The sequence below is a fragment of the Podarcis melisellensis genome, assembly GCF_964234715.1.
Source record: "Podarcis melisellensis genome assembly, chromosome: 10".
NCBI classification, from domain to species: Eukaryota; Metazoa; Chordata; class Lepidosauria; order Squamata; family Lacertidae; genus Podarcis; species Podarcis melisellensis.
Window position 1 is genome coordinate 42,662,708 of NC_138542.1, and position 16,933 is coordinate 42,679,640.

The following is a 16,933-nucleotide window of genomic DNA, read 5'->3' on the forward strand; positions in this document are numbered from 1 at the left end:
CATTTCAAGGGGGGTTGACCTAGATGACCCTCGTGGTCCCTTCCAACTCTACAATTCCACGATCCGTGTGAGTTCTAATGTGTGTGTGGGGGGGGGGGGGCTCGTTCAGAAATGGCCTTTAACAAATGTCTTTCTACATTTTTATTTTTCCCTTCTCCTGAGGAATTTGCATTGGCTACAAAGTCACCTACCCCATTTTATCTTCACCGCAGCCCCGTAAGATAGATAAAGCTGAAAGGAGGTGACTGTTCCATCATCATGTGGTGACTGTCATGGCTGAGTGCGGATTTGAACCTGGATCTCCCTGTTTAACACTTGCCACTATGTCATACTGGCTGCCTAGTACAGTTTGGTTGGGTCACCTTCATCCCTTTGTGTATGTAGATATATTTGCGTGTCGAGGTCCCCAGGGCCACCCCAATAACTCACATATCACACAGAATTTTTGTTTAAGGTTTTTGGCATAATTTTGGCCACAACTTTATTAAAATACAAAAATGTGAGTGGTTGCTTAGGCACTGGATGCGAAAGTCAGAAAAGGGGAATACACTTGGGGGTAGTGACGGAGCAGGGGAGCTGCCCTCAGCCCTCCCCAAATGCAACCAGGAGCTCATTGCTATGGCCCGAGCCCCCTTGACAGAGTGGACAAGCAATAGTTAGCCCCCAATTCCTTTAACGGAATCCCTTGCAGCAGCAGCATTAGAGGGGCAGGCACAGCCAATCCATGCCCCTCAACCAGCCAAACCAAAAACCAATGCCTAACCGCAACCTTACAAGTTGTGACAATTTGCTATGCAGTAGGCAAAAACCAAATGGCCCCAGCCAATCAGCCAGATGGACAAAATTCCTACCGGGCCAGATGACCCCATGACAGGCATAGCAAGGTCAAAGCGAACAACCCTAATTCTAGGGGAGGGGGGACGGGTAATCCGATGCATGGGAGAAAAGAGGAAGCCCTAGCCTCGTGCAATAAGTTTTAGCATTTCTGGCTGCCAATCAACAAATGGCAACATTAACTTCTTCCCAACAACAAGGGAAGCCCCAATCGCATCAGTGGCCAACGATCAATTAGCCTGCCCCCAACTTTGGAGTGTCCTGGCGGCCCCCACCGCAACACGTGCTCTCCATGAAGGAGAACACGCTTTGCCACTACCAAAGACAATGGGAACATCCCCTTGTATAGCTAAGGGGAAGGGTTTTAGCTCAGCAGAGCATCTGCTTTCTTTGAAGAAGGTCCCCAATTCAAATCCTGACATCTCCAGGTAAGGCTGGGAAAGAGCACTGTTCGAAATCCTGATGAGTCTCTGCCATTCAGTCACCAAACTAGGTGAACTGATGGTCTGACTACATATAAGGCAGCTTCCAATCAAATAATTCATTATATGGTCATGGACACACCAAAAAGCTTCCTGTGTTCTTGCTGTACTCAAGGAACTACTGAAATTTACAGTATACTTGTATAATATGATTAAAGTATGTAAGAAACAAATCATGTTTTTCATGGTGAAAAAGAAAGGCCATGGGGGTGGGGAGAGAATGGATGCCAATAACCCCAGTACTTGAGGATGGAATATTTAGCCATGCCAGCCACTGAAATGGGCTAAACATGTATACCATGTCACCTGACCCCCCCCCCCAAAACAGAAGTTTTTCTCCTGATTTCCCCCCCAGACCCACCCTAACCCTTCAGAATTAGATCACAATCTGTCAAGAGATTCTGAAATATACAAGACAGTTGATCTGGAAGTAGCCTTGTATTCCCACCTTAAATTGTGATAGGAATTTTGAGGTCTTAGATATATGGTAATGTTCAAAAGTTACCAACCTAGCACTTACATAGATCACAGGAAGACCAACCTGGAACCATTTTGATTCCTAAACTGAGCAAATGTTTTCTCTGCAAGGTCAAAGTGGGAAATCTCCCCATTGTCTCTTTCCTCACAAATCCTGTCTTAAGGGCACATTTAAGATATGAATAGGGTGTGAGCCTGTGACCTGGCCCAGGAACTAAGTATTTATCATTACAAAAGACTGGCCAGGCTCCCCAGGCAATCCAATCAAGTAACCTGCCAGACAGGAGATAAACAACGACAGGAGAAAAACAACATTCAAATTTCTGTTTTAGACCACCTTTTCTGTGATGTAGGTATGATGTATCTGAGGGGTGGTCTTAGGTTACACCCCTTCTGTGATGTATGTATGATGTTTCTGGGGGTGGTCTTGAGCTACAGGGTGGCAATTTCAAAAGTCTTTATAAGGCCTTGCACGCCATTGTTCTGGGTTCCTCCTCCTTTCCTGTGGGTGAGGGGAGCACCCTGTTGCAACAGATCAATAAAGATCAAGCTTAGCTGCTTTGCTTCTCAATATTCTCTGGTTGGCCTCTGTTATTCTCTCCTACCAATAGGGAACCTATGTAAGGACTCTATATGGGCTCTTGGATACCCCATAAGGGAAAAGGGCAATTTTTGTTTACAACAAATACCCTGATATACATGGAAACCAGCTGTTTCATATATTGTGTTTAGTGCTGGGCATTTAGTCTGTGACCTTAGCCTAATTTGAATTATTATTATTTTCTATTTAAGTACAGTGGTGCCTTGGTTCTCAAACGGCTTAGTTGCCAAACGAATCGGCTCCCAAACGCCGAAACCTGGAAGTAAGTGTTCTGGTCTGCAAACGTTTTTCGGAAGCCAAACATCTGATGCGGCTTCCGATTGAGTGCAGGAAGCTCCTGCAGCCAATCGGAAGCCGCATCTTGGTTTTCAAACGGTTTCGGGAGTCGAACGGACTCCTGGAATTGATTAAATTCGAGAACCAAGGTACTACTGTATCTGAGAAGAGGCGGAATGTTTGGCCAAGGAAAAACTACTGCCACTTTAAGGTCTTCCAGTCCTTAAGGAAGGGGTGGAGTCCGGGAGAAGTAATCGGGACCTTTTATGTGTGGGGAGCATTAGGGCTAAATGTGGTCACCTGGGGCTCTATCTGGTCCTCTTATTGCCTTGTCATGCTCCCCTCTCCCCAGCCCTGCTTTGCACCATAAGCTTTTCAGCACTTAGGCCTCCCTGCCTGTGGATTTTTGCATGAGGTAAAGTAAGGAACTGGTACAGTATGTGCAATGAGCTTACGCTTTTACAGTACTTCTCCCTTTTGAAAGTTGATCAGTACTTTGGGGACCTCTAGTGGTGAACTTAGAAATATGTCACTGAAGTAATATGATTTTCCTACATCTTTATTGTCTTCAGAAATCAGTGTGTGGACACTGCAATCCTATACATGTCTACTTGGCAGGAAATCCTTTGGATTTCAATGGTACTTATGCCCAAGTGGCTGGATTGCAGGTTAAATATATCCTTTATGCTAAACTATTACAGTGGTACTGCGGGTTACATATGCTTCAGGTTACATACGCTTCAGGTTACAGACTCCACTAACCCAGAAATATTACCTCAGGTTAAGAACTTTGCTTCAGGATGAGAACAGAAATCGTGCTCCGGCGGCAGCGGGAGGCCCCATTAGCTAAAGTGGTGCTTCAGGTTAAGAACAGTTTCAGGTTAAGAACAGACCTCCAGAACGAATTAAGTTCTTAACCTGAGGTACCACTGTATTGTCATATTCCTATTTTAGGAAATTTGTTTGGTAGAGAAAATAAATAAATAACTGGCTTCAATGTTAAGTCCTTTGCAACATGAAAGCGCACACCCTACTTTCCTCTTTCCTATATGCTTTATATCCTTTTATTCATCTGAAGTATAGACCACAAAGTATGGAATGGAGAAATAGAGATTTGTGATTGTGAGACTGATTGCCTTTCACAATACAATATAGGAAGTTAAAATTCATCCTGGCTTAGTAATTAAACACTTCCTATTTAACTTGACTATTATAAATACAAATAGCTGTTTTCCTAGTAGGAGGAGTAATAGTTGGTAGTTAAAGCCCCTCCCCCTCCAGTCGCTCAGAAACTAATTTTGGGGCAATTCAGAGAGGCCAGTCAAAAAGGGCAAATAGCAGAGCAACTGGAAACAATAAAATGAATTTAATCTGCAGTCAGGAAGTGCTTTAGTTAAAGTAACAGGGTCCCTGCAAGCTGATGTTGGAATACAGGTATTTTGCAAAACTAATCCCCAGTCCGCCCACCCTGCCATGCAAAGTCTGAAAAAAACAAGGGACAGCTAAACAGTTCAATTGTTGCAGATTAGTCTGCAACAACTTGGCAATGGCATCATCTGGATGTATTCATATATGAACAAAGGATGGCAATTTGAGAGAAAAGGGCTAGCAATCTTAGCACACCAGTTCATACCTTAATTACATCCACTCTTGACAACCACAATGTGTATTTTTAACATCCGCTTTGAAATCCTAGTTTTGTTTGTCACCCACTTCATGAAGTACAGGAGTCAGTCCAGGACCTGAAGGTTTTTCCACAGCGAAGGCCAACATCTGTAGCTCAGTATGTCAAATGAGAGGCAAGCTCCATGCCGATCATTAGTTCCTGACTCCAGTTGAAGGTGCTGCGTTTTTGGAGCTGCTCCAATAATAACAAATCATTGCTGCTGTTTGGGCTGTGATCCTTTTATCAATTTGGCTTTTTTGTACAGTCAAGGCATTCATTTTGTGTTATTTGCAACAAAATGGATGGCACATTTATAAAGCCAAGCAGGATCCAGTATTGTTTCAAATTGGATGGGTGACTGTGTGCTGAAATTCCTGCATTGCAGACGGTTGGACTAGATGATCCTTCTATGATTTCATAGTTTTAAAAGTGGTTAATAATAATAATAATAATAATAATAATAATAATAATAATAATATATTTATACCCTGCCCATCTGGCTGGGCTTCCCCAGCCTCTCTGGGCAGCTTCCAACAAAATATTAAAATACAGTGATGCATCAAACATTAAAAGCTTCCCTAAACAGGGCTGCCTTCAGATGTCTTCTAAAAGTCTGGTAGTTGTTGTTCTCTTTGACATCTGGTGGGAGGGTGTTCCACAGGGCGAGTGCCACTAGTTGCTTTAGAAATGCCAATAAAAGTATTGATTCAATATTACATTGTGCATAAAGTGTTTGGTTTTAAATAACTATTTATGGATTGTAGGTTGCAAGAACTGTGGTCGTTGTTGTTTACCCTTCAAAAATACAGATGCTGTGAAGTCCATTGTATGGGCCAACGTGATTGCAGCTGGAAAAACCTAATTACCATGGAGTGTCATTCTGATGAATAGTATGTCTAATAGCAGCTCAGTTCTGCTGAGTCCAGCATTCTACAAGAACCCGTGAAACGGGACCATAATAAATTATGTGTATTTGTGTACGCGCTATGAAATTGAGCCTTTGAAGTACCTTGAAAGTATTTATTGCTGCTGTCAAAACTGAGCAACGAGCGCAGCAAGTTTTTAGAAAGCATGCTAAGCAGTTTTGGCTTCCTCATTGTCTCCTGATATTAGACCTGGGTGCAATCTTAAAGAAAGTGGGGATTTTGCATTGATTTGGGTAGGATGTAGACCTTTGTGCTTTAAGTGCACCTGATATCAGGCATGTGGGGCCAGCCTTTTGATTCTTCGCAAATTGGCCACTGCTAGCAATAGAGCCACTGCTTTTTAAATGTGCAAGAGCATGATGTGAGTTTGGTAGAGACTGGTGTGTTCTCACTGCCAGGAATTATGATCTGGAGAAAGACAAGTGGTCAAGCTGGGGAGATTGCAGCTCCGCTTCTGCCTGAGCAACAAGAGGTGAAGAGGGGACAAGAGAGAGGTTCTTTATTTATTATTTATATTTATTCATTAAAAAATATCAGAGCAATTTACAACCATCCAATAAAATCCACATTTAAAGGTTAAAATCTAAATTCGGTTAAAAATTAAGGAAAGGTGTCTTTTTATTTGCCTTCATAAGCCTGAGGGAATAGGATAGTTTTCAGCAGGCATTTAAAAGTTGAAACAGAAGGCACCTGTTGAATCTGTATTGGCAGAGTATTCCACATGAGCGGGCAATGATACTAAGGGCTTGCTTTTTTGTGCCTGTCAGATGAGCACCCCATTCTCAGTGGTGGCACCCTAACAGCAGAAAAGTCACCCTGCCTTTTTGTGCCGGGTGAATGAACAGCTTTTTATCCATTTAGGCTTTTGGGGAAAAAAATTGTGACCTTCAAATATAGATTCTTAACTGGTTTTGCCTCTTCCTTTCTGTTGCATAACAATAGCAGTTTTCATGTTGCCCTTTATTTTTGGGGACTTGCATTAATATCAGCATCTTATATTTCTTTCAGCCAAGAGAGCCTATGTTAATTGAGTTGCCTATATAAATAGAGTAAATAATAATAAACAGTCATGATAATAGTCGCTTAGCCTGCGGGGCCATTCTAGATCTGGCAGCAGCATTATAGGTCAAAGTGGAACAATATCTGTCTCTTCTTGTCCTCTGATAAGCTGACTGTTGCAATACCACCTTCTGGCTCTCTGCAATGGTGTCGCTGCAGCATAGCAGACAGCAGAAAATTGTCTTGGGAAGTTTTGCTGTGTACATATTACCATTTACTCTGGCTCCCCTGCCCTCATGGCTGGTGTTTGAAACCATGTTCACATGATGATAGCCACAATATCTATATCTATATCCTGTAGTTTCTGCTGTCTGATGTGTTTCCCCTTATACCAGTTTCCTCTTATTTGAAAACATAACCCACATTCACTTTGCACTTAAACTGAGGTGTGTACATTTGAGACAGCCTTGTGCATGTGCAGATGACAGCTTCATGAATAGGAGGGTTTTTTGAGTGGGGGGGGGGGCAGGTACAGGGAAACCAAGCAGATAATAGATGTTGGAAGAAGACATCACTGCCTCATCTCTGGTGTGTTAGCAAGGTGTACCATGGGACCCGGATGGCGCTGTGGTCTAAACCACTGAGCCTCTTGGGCTTGCCGATCACAAGGTCGGTGGTTTGAATCCCCATGACGGGGTGAGCTCCTGTTGCTCTGTCCCAGCTCTTGCCAACCTAGCAGTTCGAAAACACACCACTGCAAGTAGATAAATAGGTACCGCTGCGGCGGGAAGGTAAACAGTGTTTCCGTGCGCTCTGGCTTCCGTCACTGTGTCCCATTGCACCAGAAGCGGTTTAGTCATGCTGGCCACATGACCTGGAAAACTGTCTGTGGACAAATGCCGGCTCCCTCAACCTGAAACGAGATGAGCACTGCAACTCCAAGTCACCTTTGACTGGACTTAACCGTCCAGGGGTCCTTTACCTTTTACCTACCTTATTGACCCGAATATAAGCTGGACCCAAATATAAGCCACACCTTTACAATTCAAAGGGCGGGGGGAGAAAAAAAGACAATGCCTGTATATAAGCAGCTCCCTTAAAATTCTGCAGGCACTCACACCAATTCCATTTTACCATATGTCTGTTTCAGCAGCGATATCGTAAAAGCAAATTTTTGTAAGGTGAATTTAAGCCGCACTTTACCTTTTCACGGTCGGAATTTGGAAAAAAAAGTGAGGCTTATATTCAGGCCAATACGGTATTAACAAGGTGCAAATACAACTTGAAATGCAGTGAGGGGAAAGGGCCTTGCTGAATTTCAAGCCACTAATGTGTCCATAGTCTGAGATGTCCGTGTCCTGTTGCTAGCATTCCAGTTTGAGATTCCTTGCCTCTTACACCAGGAATTCTTGGTGGATGTGGCAGATGCAGAGCTCCTGTCCTCAAAAGATTTGTCAAAACCAGAGCCTACCAGTGTTTCTCATTCACTGATACTTCTGTGCCACCACCTGCCATTACTTGTATTCAGACTGTTTTGGATGGAATGAAAACACTGTATGTAAAAGTGTGGAGTCCAATGAAGCAATACTACTAAATGTCAAAAGGAACCTTCTTGCAAGTGTAAATCTCACTCATTTTTACGCAAACCCATCCATGGTCTATCCAGATCAGCATTCTGTTTCTGACAGTAGCCAGGCAGATGCCTCTGGCAATGTCACAAGCAGGGCACGAAGGTATATCTGATTATGATGGAGCCCTCTGACTATAGTCTTCCGCCTATTGGCTTTGGTGAATATAGCTGCCAGCTCCTAAGGTGCCTGGAGTCCTCAGAAACTGGAACCATGCTTTTTTCTGGGGGGACACAGGGGTACACATACCCCTAAACATTTTGTGAATCTTTGTACTTTTGTCCATTTACTGTATTTATTTTTCCCCATTTGAATTATAAAATGGTGATTTTCTTGAGTCAAAATGAGAGTACAGTGGTACCTCTGGTTAAGTACTTAATTCGTTTCGGAGGTCCGTACTTAACCTGAAACTGTTCTTAACCTAAAGCACCACTTTAGCTAATGGGGCCTCCCGCTGCTGCCGTGCCGCTGGAGCATGATTTCTGTTCTCATCCTGAAGCAAAGTACTTAACCTGAAGCACTATTTCTGGGTTAGTGGAGACTGTAACCTGAAGCATATGTAACCTGAAGCGTATGTAACCCGAGGTACCACTGTACCCTTAATCATTTTTTTAAAGAAAAGAAGCACTGCCTGGAGCCCTCTGGTGAACTCTTACCTTCAGAGAATCTGCTGGGGGGAGGCTTGTACTTCTTGTTTGTTTATACTTAGCATCTCTGGACAGTTCAGTTTCTCACTCTTTTTTTTATACTATCCGAGCAACGGCTTCTCCTTCTCCTTTCTTCTTTTCCCTCTTACTGACTCATCTCTGGAGTTGAGGGCCAGACCCCTTTTATTGCTTTCTCTTCGCTTTCTCTGTCTTCCAATAGTCTCTTCGCAGCAGACCTACTTCCCTTCATAGTTGGCCTGTAACTCATGTCAGCCCCAGGCAGCACAGTGAATGATTGGGGATGATGAGAGTTGTAATCTAATAACATATAAAAAGCCTCAGGTTCCACATTCCTCGATGAAATGAAACTGCGTTCTGGATGTGTGGAACTGTGCTATATTTTGTAGGGGAATGATCTGAAAATATAGGTTACTTTACTGTGTTGAATGTATATACCCTTAAGGTCTTGAGATATTTTCTAGAACTTCCCATGTTCATAATAGAATGCAATGGCAGATATGTTTCATAAGGTATATAGATGTGCACCTGTAAACTATTTATTCATTAAAAGCAGTAAGAAAAAGTCAGTTGGAATGTCATATGGGGAAGAAACAGAATTAATCTTACTGACTTGCTTGATAAAATTCTCATAAAACCCAATTGTTTTCTCTATTCAGGTCACTTAGCAGCTGCTTCCTAGCCAATAAAAGAACAGAATCTTTCAAATAGATGTTTTGCAAAAATAGATCTTTTAAAAATGGAAGCAAACAATATAAATGGAGAATGCAGTGTTTTGCTAACTGTAATAGAATAACAGCTTTACTGCTTTGGAAATTTATGTACTTGGTGATGAGTGTTTATATGTGCAATGAAAGGAAAGTTTAAATGAGAACCATATAAGATCATTTTTAATCTGCTTGGTGTATGACGAAGAAAATGCACTTTTCACATTTCCATTACATTACATCACAGATATATCTACATTCCTTGGCATTACTCAACAATGGGACAAAGTCTCTAGAGGGTAATTTCAGTTGGGGATGTGCTAGCTCTGGATTCCTTGCATTGAGCAGAGAGGGTTGGACTGCAAGGCTCCCGTTCAACTCTGTGTTTCTACTTGGATGGCTTTAAAACATGAATAGACAACTTCATGGAGGATAATGTCTGTCAGTGACTACTATCCATGATAGAAGCTATGCTTTGCCTCCACAGTCATAGGCAGTATGCTTCAGAATACCCTCAGTTGATGGAAACTGCAAGAGTTGAGAGTGTTCTTGTGCTCAGGTCCTGCTTTCAAGTTTCTGGTTGGCCACTGTAAGAACAGGATGCTGGCCTAGATCAGCCATTGGCCTGATTCAGCAGGCTCCTTTTCTGTTCTTACCATATCTCTTAACTTGACTACACAAAGCTCTTCCATTGGAAGCCATTTTGTTTGGGATAATGTCTGATGTGAAAGCATGGATGCTGTGAAAGCTATTTCACATCTGCAAATGATTGCTTTGGGGAAAAGAACGTCAAAAGGCAATGTTTCCTAAGAAATGACAGGAAAAAGACAGATATGGATTGTAGCTGACATCGTGTGTATACAACTTCCCAAAACAGTGGTAAGAGTAGATCAGATGCAAAGTAAACAGCAGTGTGTATGCAGCTTATGCATCTATGCAAAAATTCAGCTTGCATGGCTTATTGTTAAGCCTGTTCTGGATTTGTTGTTTAGGTGTAGGGGTGGGGTGGGGTGGGGAATCACTTCTAGATTGTCACCATTTTCCAGGAAGGATTCAATTACATACTGGGAATTTAGGTTTGTGCAATTGAAGTGGATTAAAGCATTCTGGTGCAACAATTCCACTTTTTGCAGTTAGGAAATTATTGGGGGAAATGTACTAGAGTGTTAGAGTGCTGTGTTGTACTGTTGTACGGTATTATTGTTGTTAGCCGCCCTGAGCCCGGCTTCGGCTGGGGAGGGCGGGATATAAATAAAATTTATTATTTATTATTATTATTACTAGAAAGTGTGGGTAGCAATCATTTGATAGTAAAATGCATAACTTCCTCACAAATCAGAAGGGCATAATCAGAATTGAACGCTGATTGTTTTACAATCTCCAGACAAGCAAATCAGAATGAATACTTCCATGTAAGATTTGCACAAGCAAATCAGGATGAATGGTCAGTAAACATGTCATCTGGAGGAACCCCATGTCAGTATGATCATGTTTACTTAAAGTCCCTTGTTCTGGGGAAGATATTTTGTAGTGAGGCTCTTGCTTGAGGATTCTTGTTCTTTTTAAAGATATATCTGTATCTATTTATCTAGCTGTCAATTTAAGTCGCTTGCTTTCCTATCCCCTCCAATCCAGAACAGAGCACCTTACTGAGAGCTGTAAGAGATCTGACTCAGAGAAGCAGCAGCAGCAGCAGTAGTCAGGTGCATCACGTGAAAGGAAAGCAGGGCACACGTTACCTTGCTTGCTGAAGGAGGAAAATACCTCCAGTTGTTCCAAGCAGTTCTGAGCGAAAGAGAGAGAGAGAGAAAAAAAAACTTTCAACGGAGAGGCTCTTTGTTTAATATGTGGCCCCTGTGTACTTTGCCACTTGGAGAAAGAGACTGGAACCTACCAAGGAAACTCCAACCAGGTAGACGTCCAGGGGACCAGAGGTGCTTCAAAATGGGACCTATCCGGAAGGCAGCAAAGGGGGATGACCTACAGACATCTCAGAGAGACCTGGCGATGTTCTGTACCCCTGGCAACAGCCCCGCCAAGAAAGTCAGCAGAAAGGCTTCGCTAGCTGAATATGGTAAACAAACAAGCAAACAAATAGAAACAAGCTTACTGCGTTTGAAATGTGCTCTGCTCACTTTACTAGTTGCGACTGGGAGAAGCAAATGGAGCTCTTACCTTGTTTTGCTACTGAAAATGATTCCTGTGTGGATGTGTGGTCGTTGTGGACATATTTCCTAGGGGAATTTTGTGCTAGATAGGTTGTATTTCATGCTTCGGTGGGAAGAAAGATCCCCACCTCTCTCCACTTGTAGGAACTCATCTTGATTGAGTGCCTTTCTGAAACCCCCTCAGTGTGAGGGTCTCTGTGAATGGATATGACAGATAGACTTGCTTCAGTTAAATGAGGTGGGAAGAATTAATTATAGTTTTGCATCCACATGTGGGGGTTTCAGAGGGATACAGTGAGATGCTAGAATCATGGGAATTTCATAGTGACAATGAGCAGCATTCTATGCACCTACCTAGGAGTAAGCCCATTGAATACAGTAGTGCTTCTGAGTAAATATGTGTAGAATTGCTCTGGACATATATGTCTGGGGACTCCTTATTTTCTTTACATCTCTGTCAGCATAGTTAAAAGTTAATTTTTAAACGTGCAACGTATATCACTCACCTTTGTCATTGTATTTTGCTTTGCTGTCTACGGTTTAGGATAGGGTTACTTGCCCTATTATTTTGCATTTCTGATTGTTAATAATTTATTAGTGAATATAGTCCAAGGAACATTCATAACTGCAAGGAGATCTGCTGGGGTGCTGATTGTGTGTTGGAAAGAGAGCTTTAAATCACTCTGCAGCAAATTAAGAGATGGAGACTACATAAAGCATGGTTTTGTTTTGTTTTTAAGAAGCTAGTCAATTTTGTAAAACCGAGAATATTTTGTTATTTCAAAAGAAGAAGCAGCAACAGCATTTATTTCAGGCAAGCACTTATAATCAGCCATGCTAGATATTCTGCTAGTCTTCAACCTGAACATACAGAAGGTGTGTGTACCTAAATCAACTTGGGATAGGCAGCATTGTTTGGTTAACAAATTTAGATTATTTATTGCCCATCGCACTGACACATAAACATGGGCACAGTTTAATGGATTAAGAGTAATGTATATTGATATATTTCTTAGGCATGAGATAATAGCTGAAACAAGTCTGCACATAGGTATAATGGCTATTAATTACAGTGATGCCTTTGATTTTTTCCCCTTTACAATTTAAAATCTTTCCTTTTATCTAAGGGGTTTCTTAAAAAAGCATTCTTCAGCAGTTGGAATTATTGCAGAATTGCAGCACATCCATTGGTATGAATGGGAGCTTTCCTATCTACAGTATATAGATAGCAGGTGATGTGCCCCCTGCCACAAAACCCGAATCCGGACCTCAGCAGGGGGCACAGAGTTACAGCTCTTAAATAAATGTGTAATTTATGCCTTCTGCGTTGTTTATGCTGTGTTAGTGGCATCAAGGTAACCTCTCCAAGGTGCAAGCCTGTGAAGCAGTGTGTATGGAGGTCCTGGGCTGCCCGGACAACAAGATCCCCCTCTCAGCCTTGCTGATGTGGGAAAGCAGAAAAATACATTTGGCAACAGCTTGGTTGCAAGAGTTGCTGGAAGGAGGCGTACAAGACACTGTCCAACTGTCTGGATTTGTATAGGGTTTATTCTTTAGCCTTTTCTTCTCCTGAAGTTGTCCCACAAGGCACTGCGTATTATACCCATTATAACTACTGACCATTACAAATACACACAGGTGCTGCTATCCGCACGCTCGCTATCTGAAAATTCACTTATTTGCACTTAAAGTATTCCGTCCAAACCTCACTATATGCTCTGGAGGTTTGCTTATCTGAATAGCTGCCTTTCTTATTTCCTTAATTTTTTTGCTTTGCTGGTTAGCAGTAGCCATTTTGGGGCAGAAAGGGTGGGAGAGTGAAATGGGGCTGCACCTCGCCCATCGAAATCCCAATCCATGTCCGCCCCCTCATCATTTTCTTTTAAAAAAAATTCCTGCAATTATGTAAATGGTGTCACATAGTTTTTGCTCTTTCCCCACATTTAAAGTAGGTGTGCCTTGCATGGGTGAGGGAGAAACAAGCCACTGTTTTCCAAAATGATGGCTTTAATCCTGTGACCTGGAGGATGGGAAACCAAATATGGTGATGGGTTGACAGAGACATGGTATATAAGCTAATGCAGAAAGCACAGCTCTTTATCCCTTGATTTCAGGGGACTTTTATGTCTTATGCTGGACTGAGGCTGGAAAATAGAAGTCGAATGTGATCTTGACAATATATGTAGAAATAATTGATATGAAAGGGATATGAAAATGTTTCCATCATTAGGGAGTTGCATGTATTCGGAATATACTGTATGTGAGGAATCGCAATGGGCCTTTGCAAAGGAGGTTTGTAAGGTGATGGAGAAAGCAGGATTGGGTTCATAAGGAGAGGGGCTTAACCCTTCACCTACATGCTGTGATTCCCCCAAAACTGACCACTGAAGCTTTTTATAAGCTCCAGGAGAGAAGCTCTTAAAATAGCAGTGGGTGACAGAGGCAATCTGTGGTTTATAACCATTTTTGACACCTGAAGGCAGCCTTTGGCAACCTGGTTTCCTCTGCATGTTTGGGATTCATAACTCCCATCAGCTCCAGGCAGCACAGTTGCCAAAGGCTCCCTGAAGGGGTTTCTGTCTGACATTTCTAACTTTAAATTTCCTTTTTCTTTTTTAGAAAACGAAACTTCCCATGACAGCAGTAGTCTTTCTACTGGAACCAGTTGCATCAGCCAAATTACAATGGGTAAGAAATTGCATGAGATTTCACACCAACGGTCATACACACACATGCTTAGTTTGTTTATTTGCAGAATTCAATAGTATTTCCCCCCCTTTATAAAAGTTCTCTTTACTTCAGCTGAAAAGACGGACGTTTTGTTTTAAGTGCCTTGGTTATCCTTCTACAATGTGCAGTCATGAATTGTACCACAGCTTCCTGAGGTCCATATTGTGACAACTAAGACTTTCAGGCTGTGGACTTACCAGTGTTCTGAAAAAAAGAGGAAAGAGCTTGGGTGCTTGCTAGAAACATTTTATTAATATCCTAAAGAAGTTTTAAGTAGAAATATACATGCTTATAAAAACATCTGTTATCTAACATTATATATAACGTTATATAAACACTAAGTTTATGTAAACTTAGTATAAACGTTGAATAAATTATTGTGAATGGGCTGTCTGGTTCTCTGCCCCCCTCCCATGAATCTGCATGGTGTCTAGGCATATATGTAAAACGGCTCTAAACACCTTATCTGTGTTCTTAATAGTCAATGTATTCTACTTTGTTAGCAATGATATTATGAGCTACATTTTGCAAGCTAAAAGACATGAAGATAATAGATACATATATTACCTACCCTTCAACATCAGAAAGTTTGATCTCCTTTGTTAGATACTGTTTCAGTGCTTGATGTTGGAAGACTGGTTTCTAGTAGTTGGAACACATGTAATTTTAATAGCACATTTATCATAATTTTAAAACTGGCCAGGCATGGCCTATTCTACTGTTTCACCATCCGGAGAGGATTTGTTTAGTTCAATTCATTGTAGCAATTCCAGCTTTGCATACATTTGAATAGATGGAAACCTGAATAAAGTCTACGAGCCTGAACGACAGACCTTAAATGAAAAGTGCTTAATGTGTTTAGAAGGTATGTGAAAGTGAAACCTCCCACTGGTGTGACTTTCTGCTCAAATCAAGTTGCTGGTTGTTCGTGTCACATAATCATGGTTAAGTGGTATATGGGACTTCCATGTCTGGGAACAGAATGCTTCTGAAAAAGTGTTGCTGGCCCAGAAAGACAATGGGAGATGCCTGCTGCTTCCATTCCCTGCTCATGGGCCTCCCCAGAGCACTTGGCTAGCCACTGTTGGAAAGAGAAAGCTTTGGTCTGATCCTGTAAGGCTCTTCCTATATCTTTATGTTTATTAGAAATGTATTCATTGTTTACTTTCAGGATATGATGCTACTGGTCAATTTGCAGTTGGATTTTCTCACTGGAAGAATCCCTCCTCTCAAGTTGGTCACCATCTCCCTCTCTGGTTTCATGAAGATGCTGGCTTGTGCCAACATTTTGAGCCAGAAATTGATTTATCTGCTCCTTTGTCCTGCCCAGCTTCACTGTCTATCACCCCAGTGCCTTCTTATAGCAGCAGCAGCAGCAGCAGCAGCAGCAACAGCAGCCAAGATACCCTTCGCCAAGACCACACAGGTAAAGGATTTTTCTTCAATAATAATTTTATTATTTATACCCCACCCATCTGGCTGGGCTTCCCCAGTCATTCTGGGAGGCTTACAGCATACAGTGGTACTCAGGTTAAGTACTTAATTCATTCCGGAGGTCCGTTCTTAAGCTGAAACTGTTCTTAACCTGAAGCACCACTTTAGCTAATGGGGCCTCCTGCTGCCGCCACGCTGCCAGAACATGATTTCTGCTCTCATCCTGAAGCAAAGCTCTTAACCCGAGGTACTATTTTTGTGTTAGCGGAGTCTGTAACCTGAAGCATATGTAACCCGAGGTACCACTGTATCTAAAAACATAATAAAAACATCAAGCATTGAAAACCTCCTGATACAGGGCTGTCTTCAGGGGGTACTTGGTTGTCGTCGTCCCCCAGGCATTTGAGATTATGCTTTGAAATGTGGAGATGGTGAGAGCAGCTTACCTACCTTACAGCTTATATGTGTCAATATAGGTTTGTCATTTCTGAATGTGTAGTGGTAGATTCTCATTCATAAAAGGTCTGAGGCAGATATTCTTGAATTTTGTAAGATACACACACACACACACACACACACACACACACACAGTTGCAGAAGTCTGTGTATAAGGAATGAAGTACTTGCATGAAAGTTACACTGTTTGAGGCTAGGATTCCCATTAGCTGTCAGACTTGCACAGGCTTCCAAACCTCAGGCTGCTGTTGTATTTACAGGCAATTAATAAACAACAAGGATGAAGAGTATTACCAGGTAGCAGCTTTCAACTTCTCAGTGAATGAGCTCTTTTCAACACCTGGTTTTATGTTAAGCAGTTTCTCAAACTGCTCTCGGTTTTGGGACTTGGGTACTTTCTGACCCCTCTGGGTCAGCCTCCCCGCACCCCAATTCAAACACCTTCCTGCTGTTCAAAGGCAGCAGTCAATGATGGCTGGTTCCCATTGGGAGCACAACAGTAGGTGGCGCCAGAGTCAATGAAAGGCGTGGTTAACTACCGTAATTCTAGTTTTGTTCCCATCCTTCTCCTTCCAAGTAGTACAAGGGGGAACACTGAGACTAAGGAAGAGGCTTAGTGCCATCTCTTGGGTTGGAAAGAAAAATAGGCAGGTGGGGCTGGCTGAGCACAGCCTAAAGTTGGTCTAAATGTCTAAATGTCCTGTTCACTGTAATGGATCACCTTCCAAAGTTGGCACTAGCATAGTTCAGAGAAAAGCCCATGGAAAATTCTTTCGGTATGGATATTTTAATACTGCATTGCTCTCCTCAGCCCAGTTACAGTAGCCACAGGTCCATTTAAATTCCAATTGAACAAGCGCAAAACCACACAATGCTTGGCCAAA

At 42.1% G+C, this 16,933-nt stretch overlaps 1 protein-coding gene across 1 annotated transcript in view; it reads left to right on the forward strand.

Moving 5' to 3' along the window:
- The first annotated feature begins 2,994 nt into the window (after positions 1-2,994).
- ANO4 (anoctamin 4) overlaps positions 2,995-16,933 on the forward strand; it is a 135,050-nt gene continuing 121,111 nt past the window's right edge. Inside the window, exons 1-4 of the mRNA XM_081927933.1 lie at positions 2,995-3,085; positions 10,897-11,335; positions 14,049-14,117; positions 15,331-15,585. Of these exons, the coding sequence (XP_081784059.1) occupies positions 11,107-11,335; positions 14,049-14,117; positions 15,331-15,585 (553 nt within the window). The 5' untranslated portion in view covers positions 2,995-3,085; positions 10,897-11,106. The remainder of the gene's footprint in view (positions 3,086-10,896; positions 11,336-14,048; positions 14,118-15,330; positions 15,586-16,933) is intronic.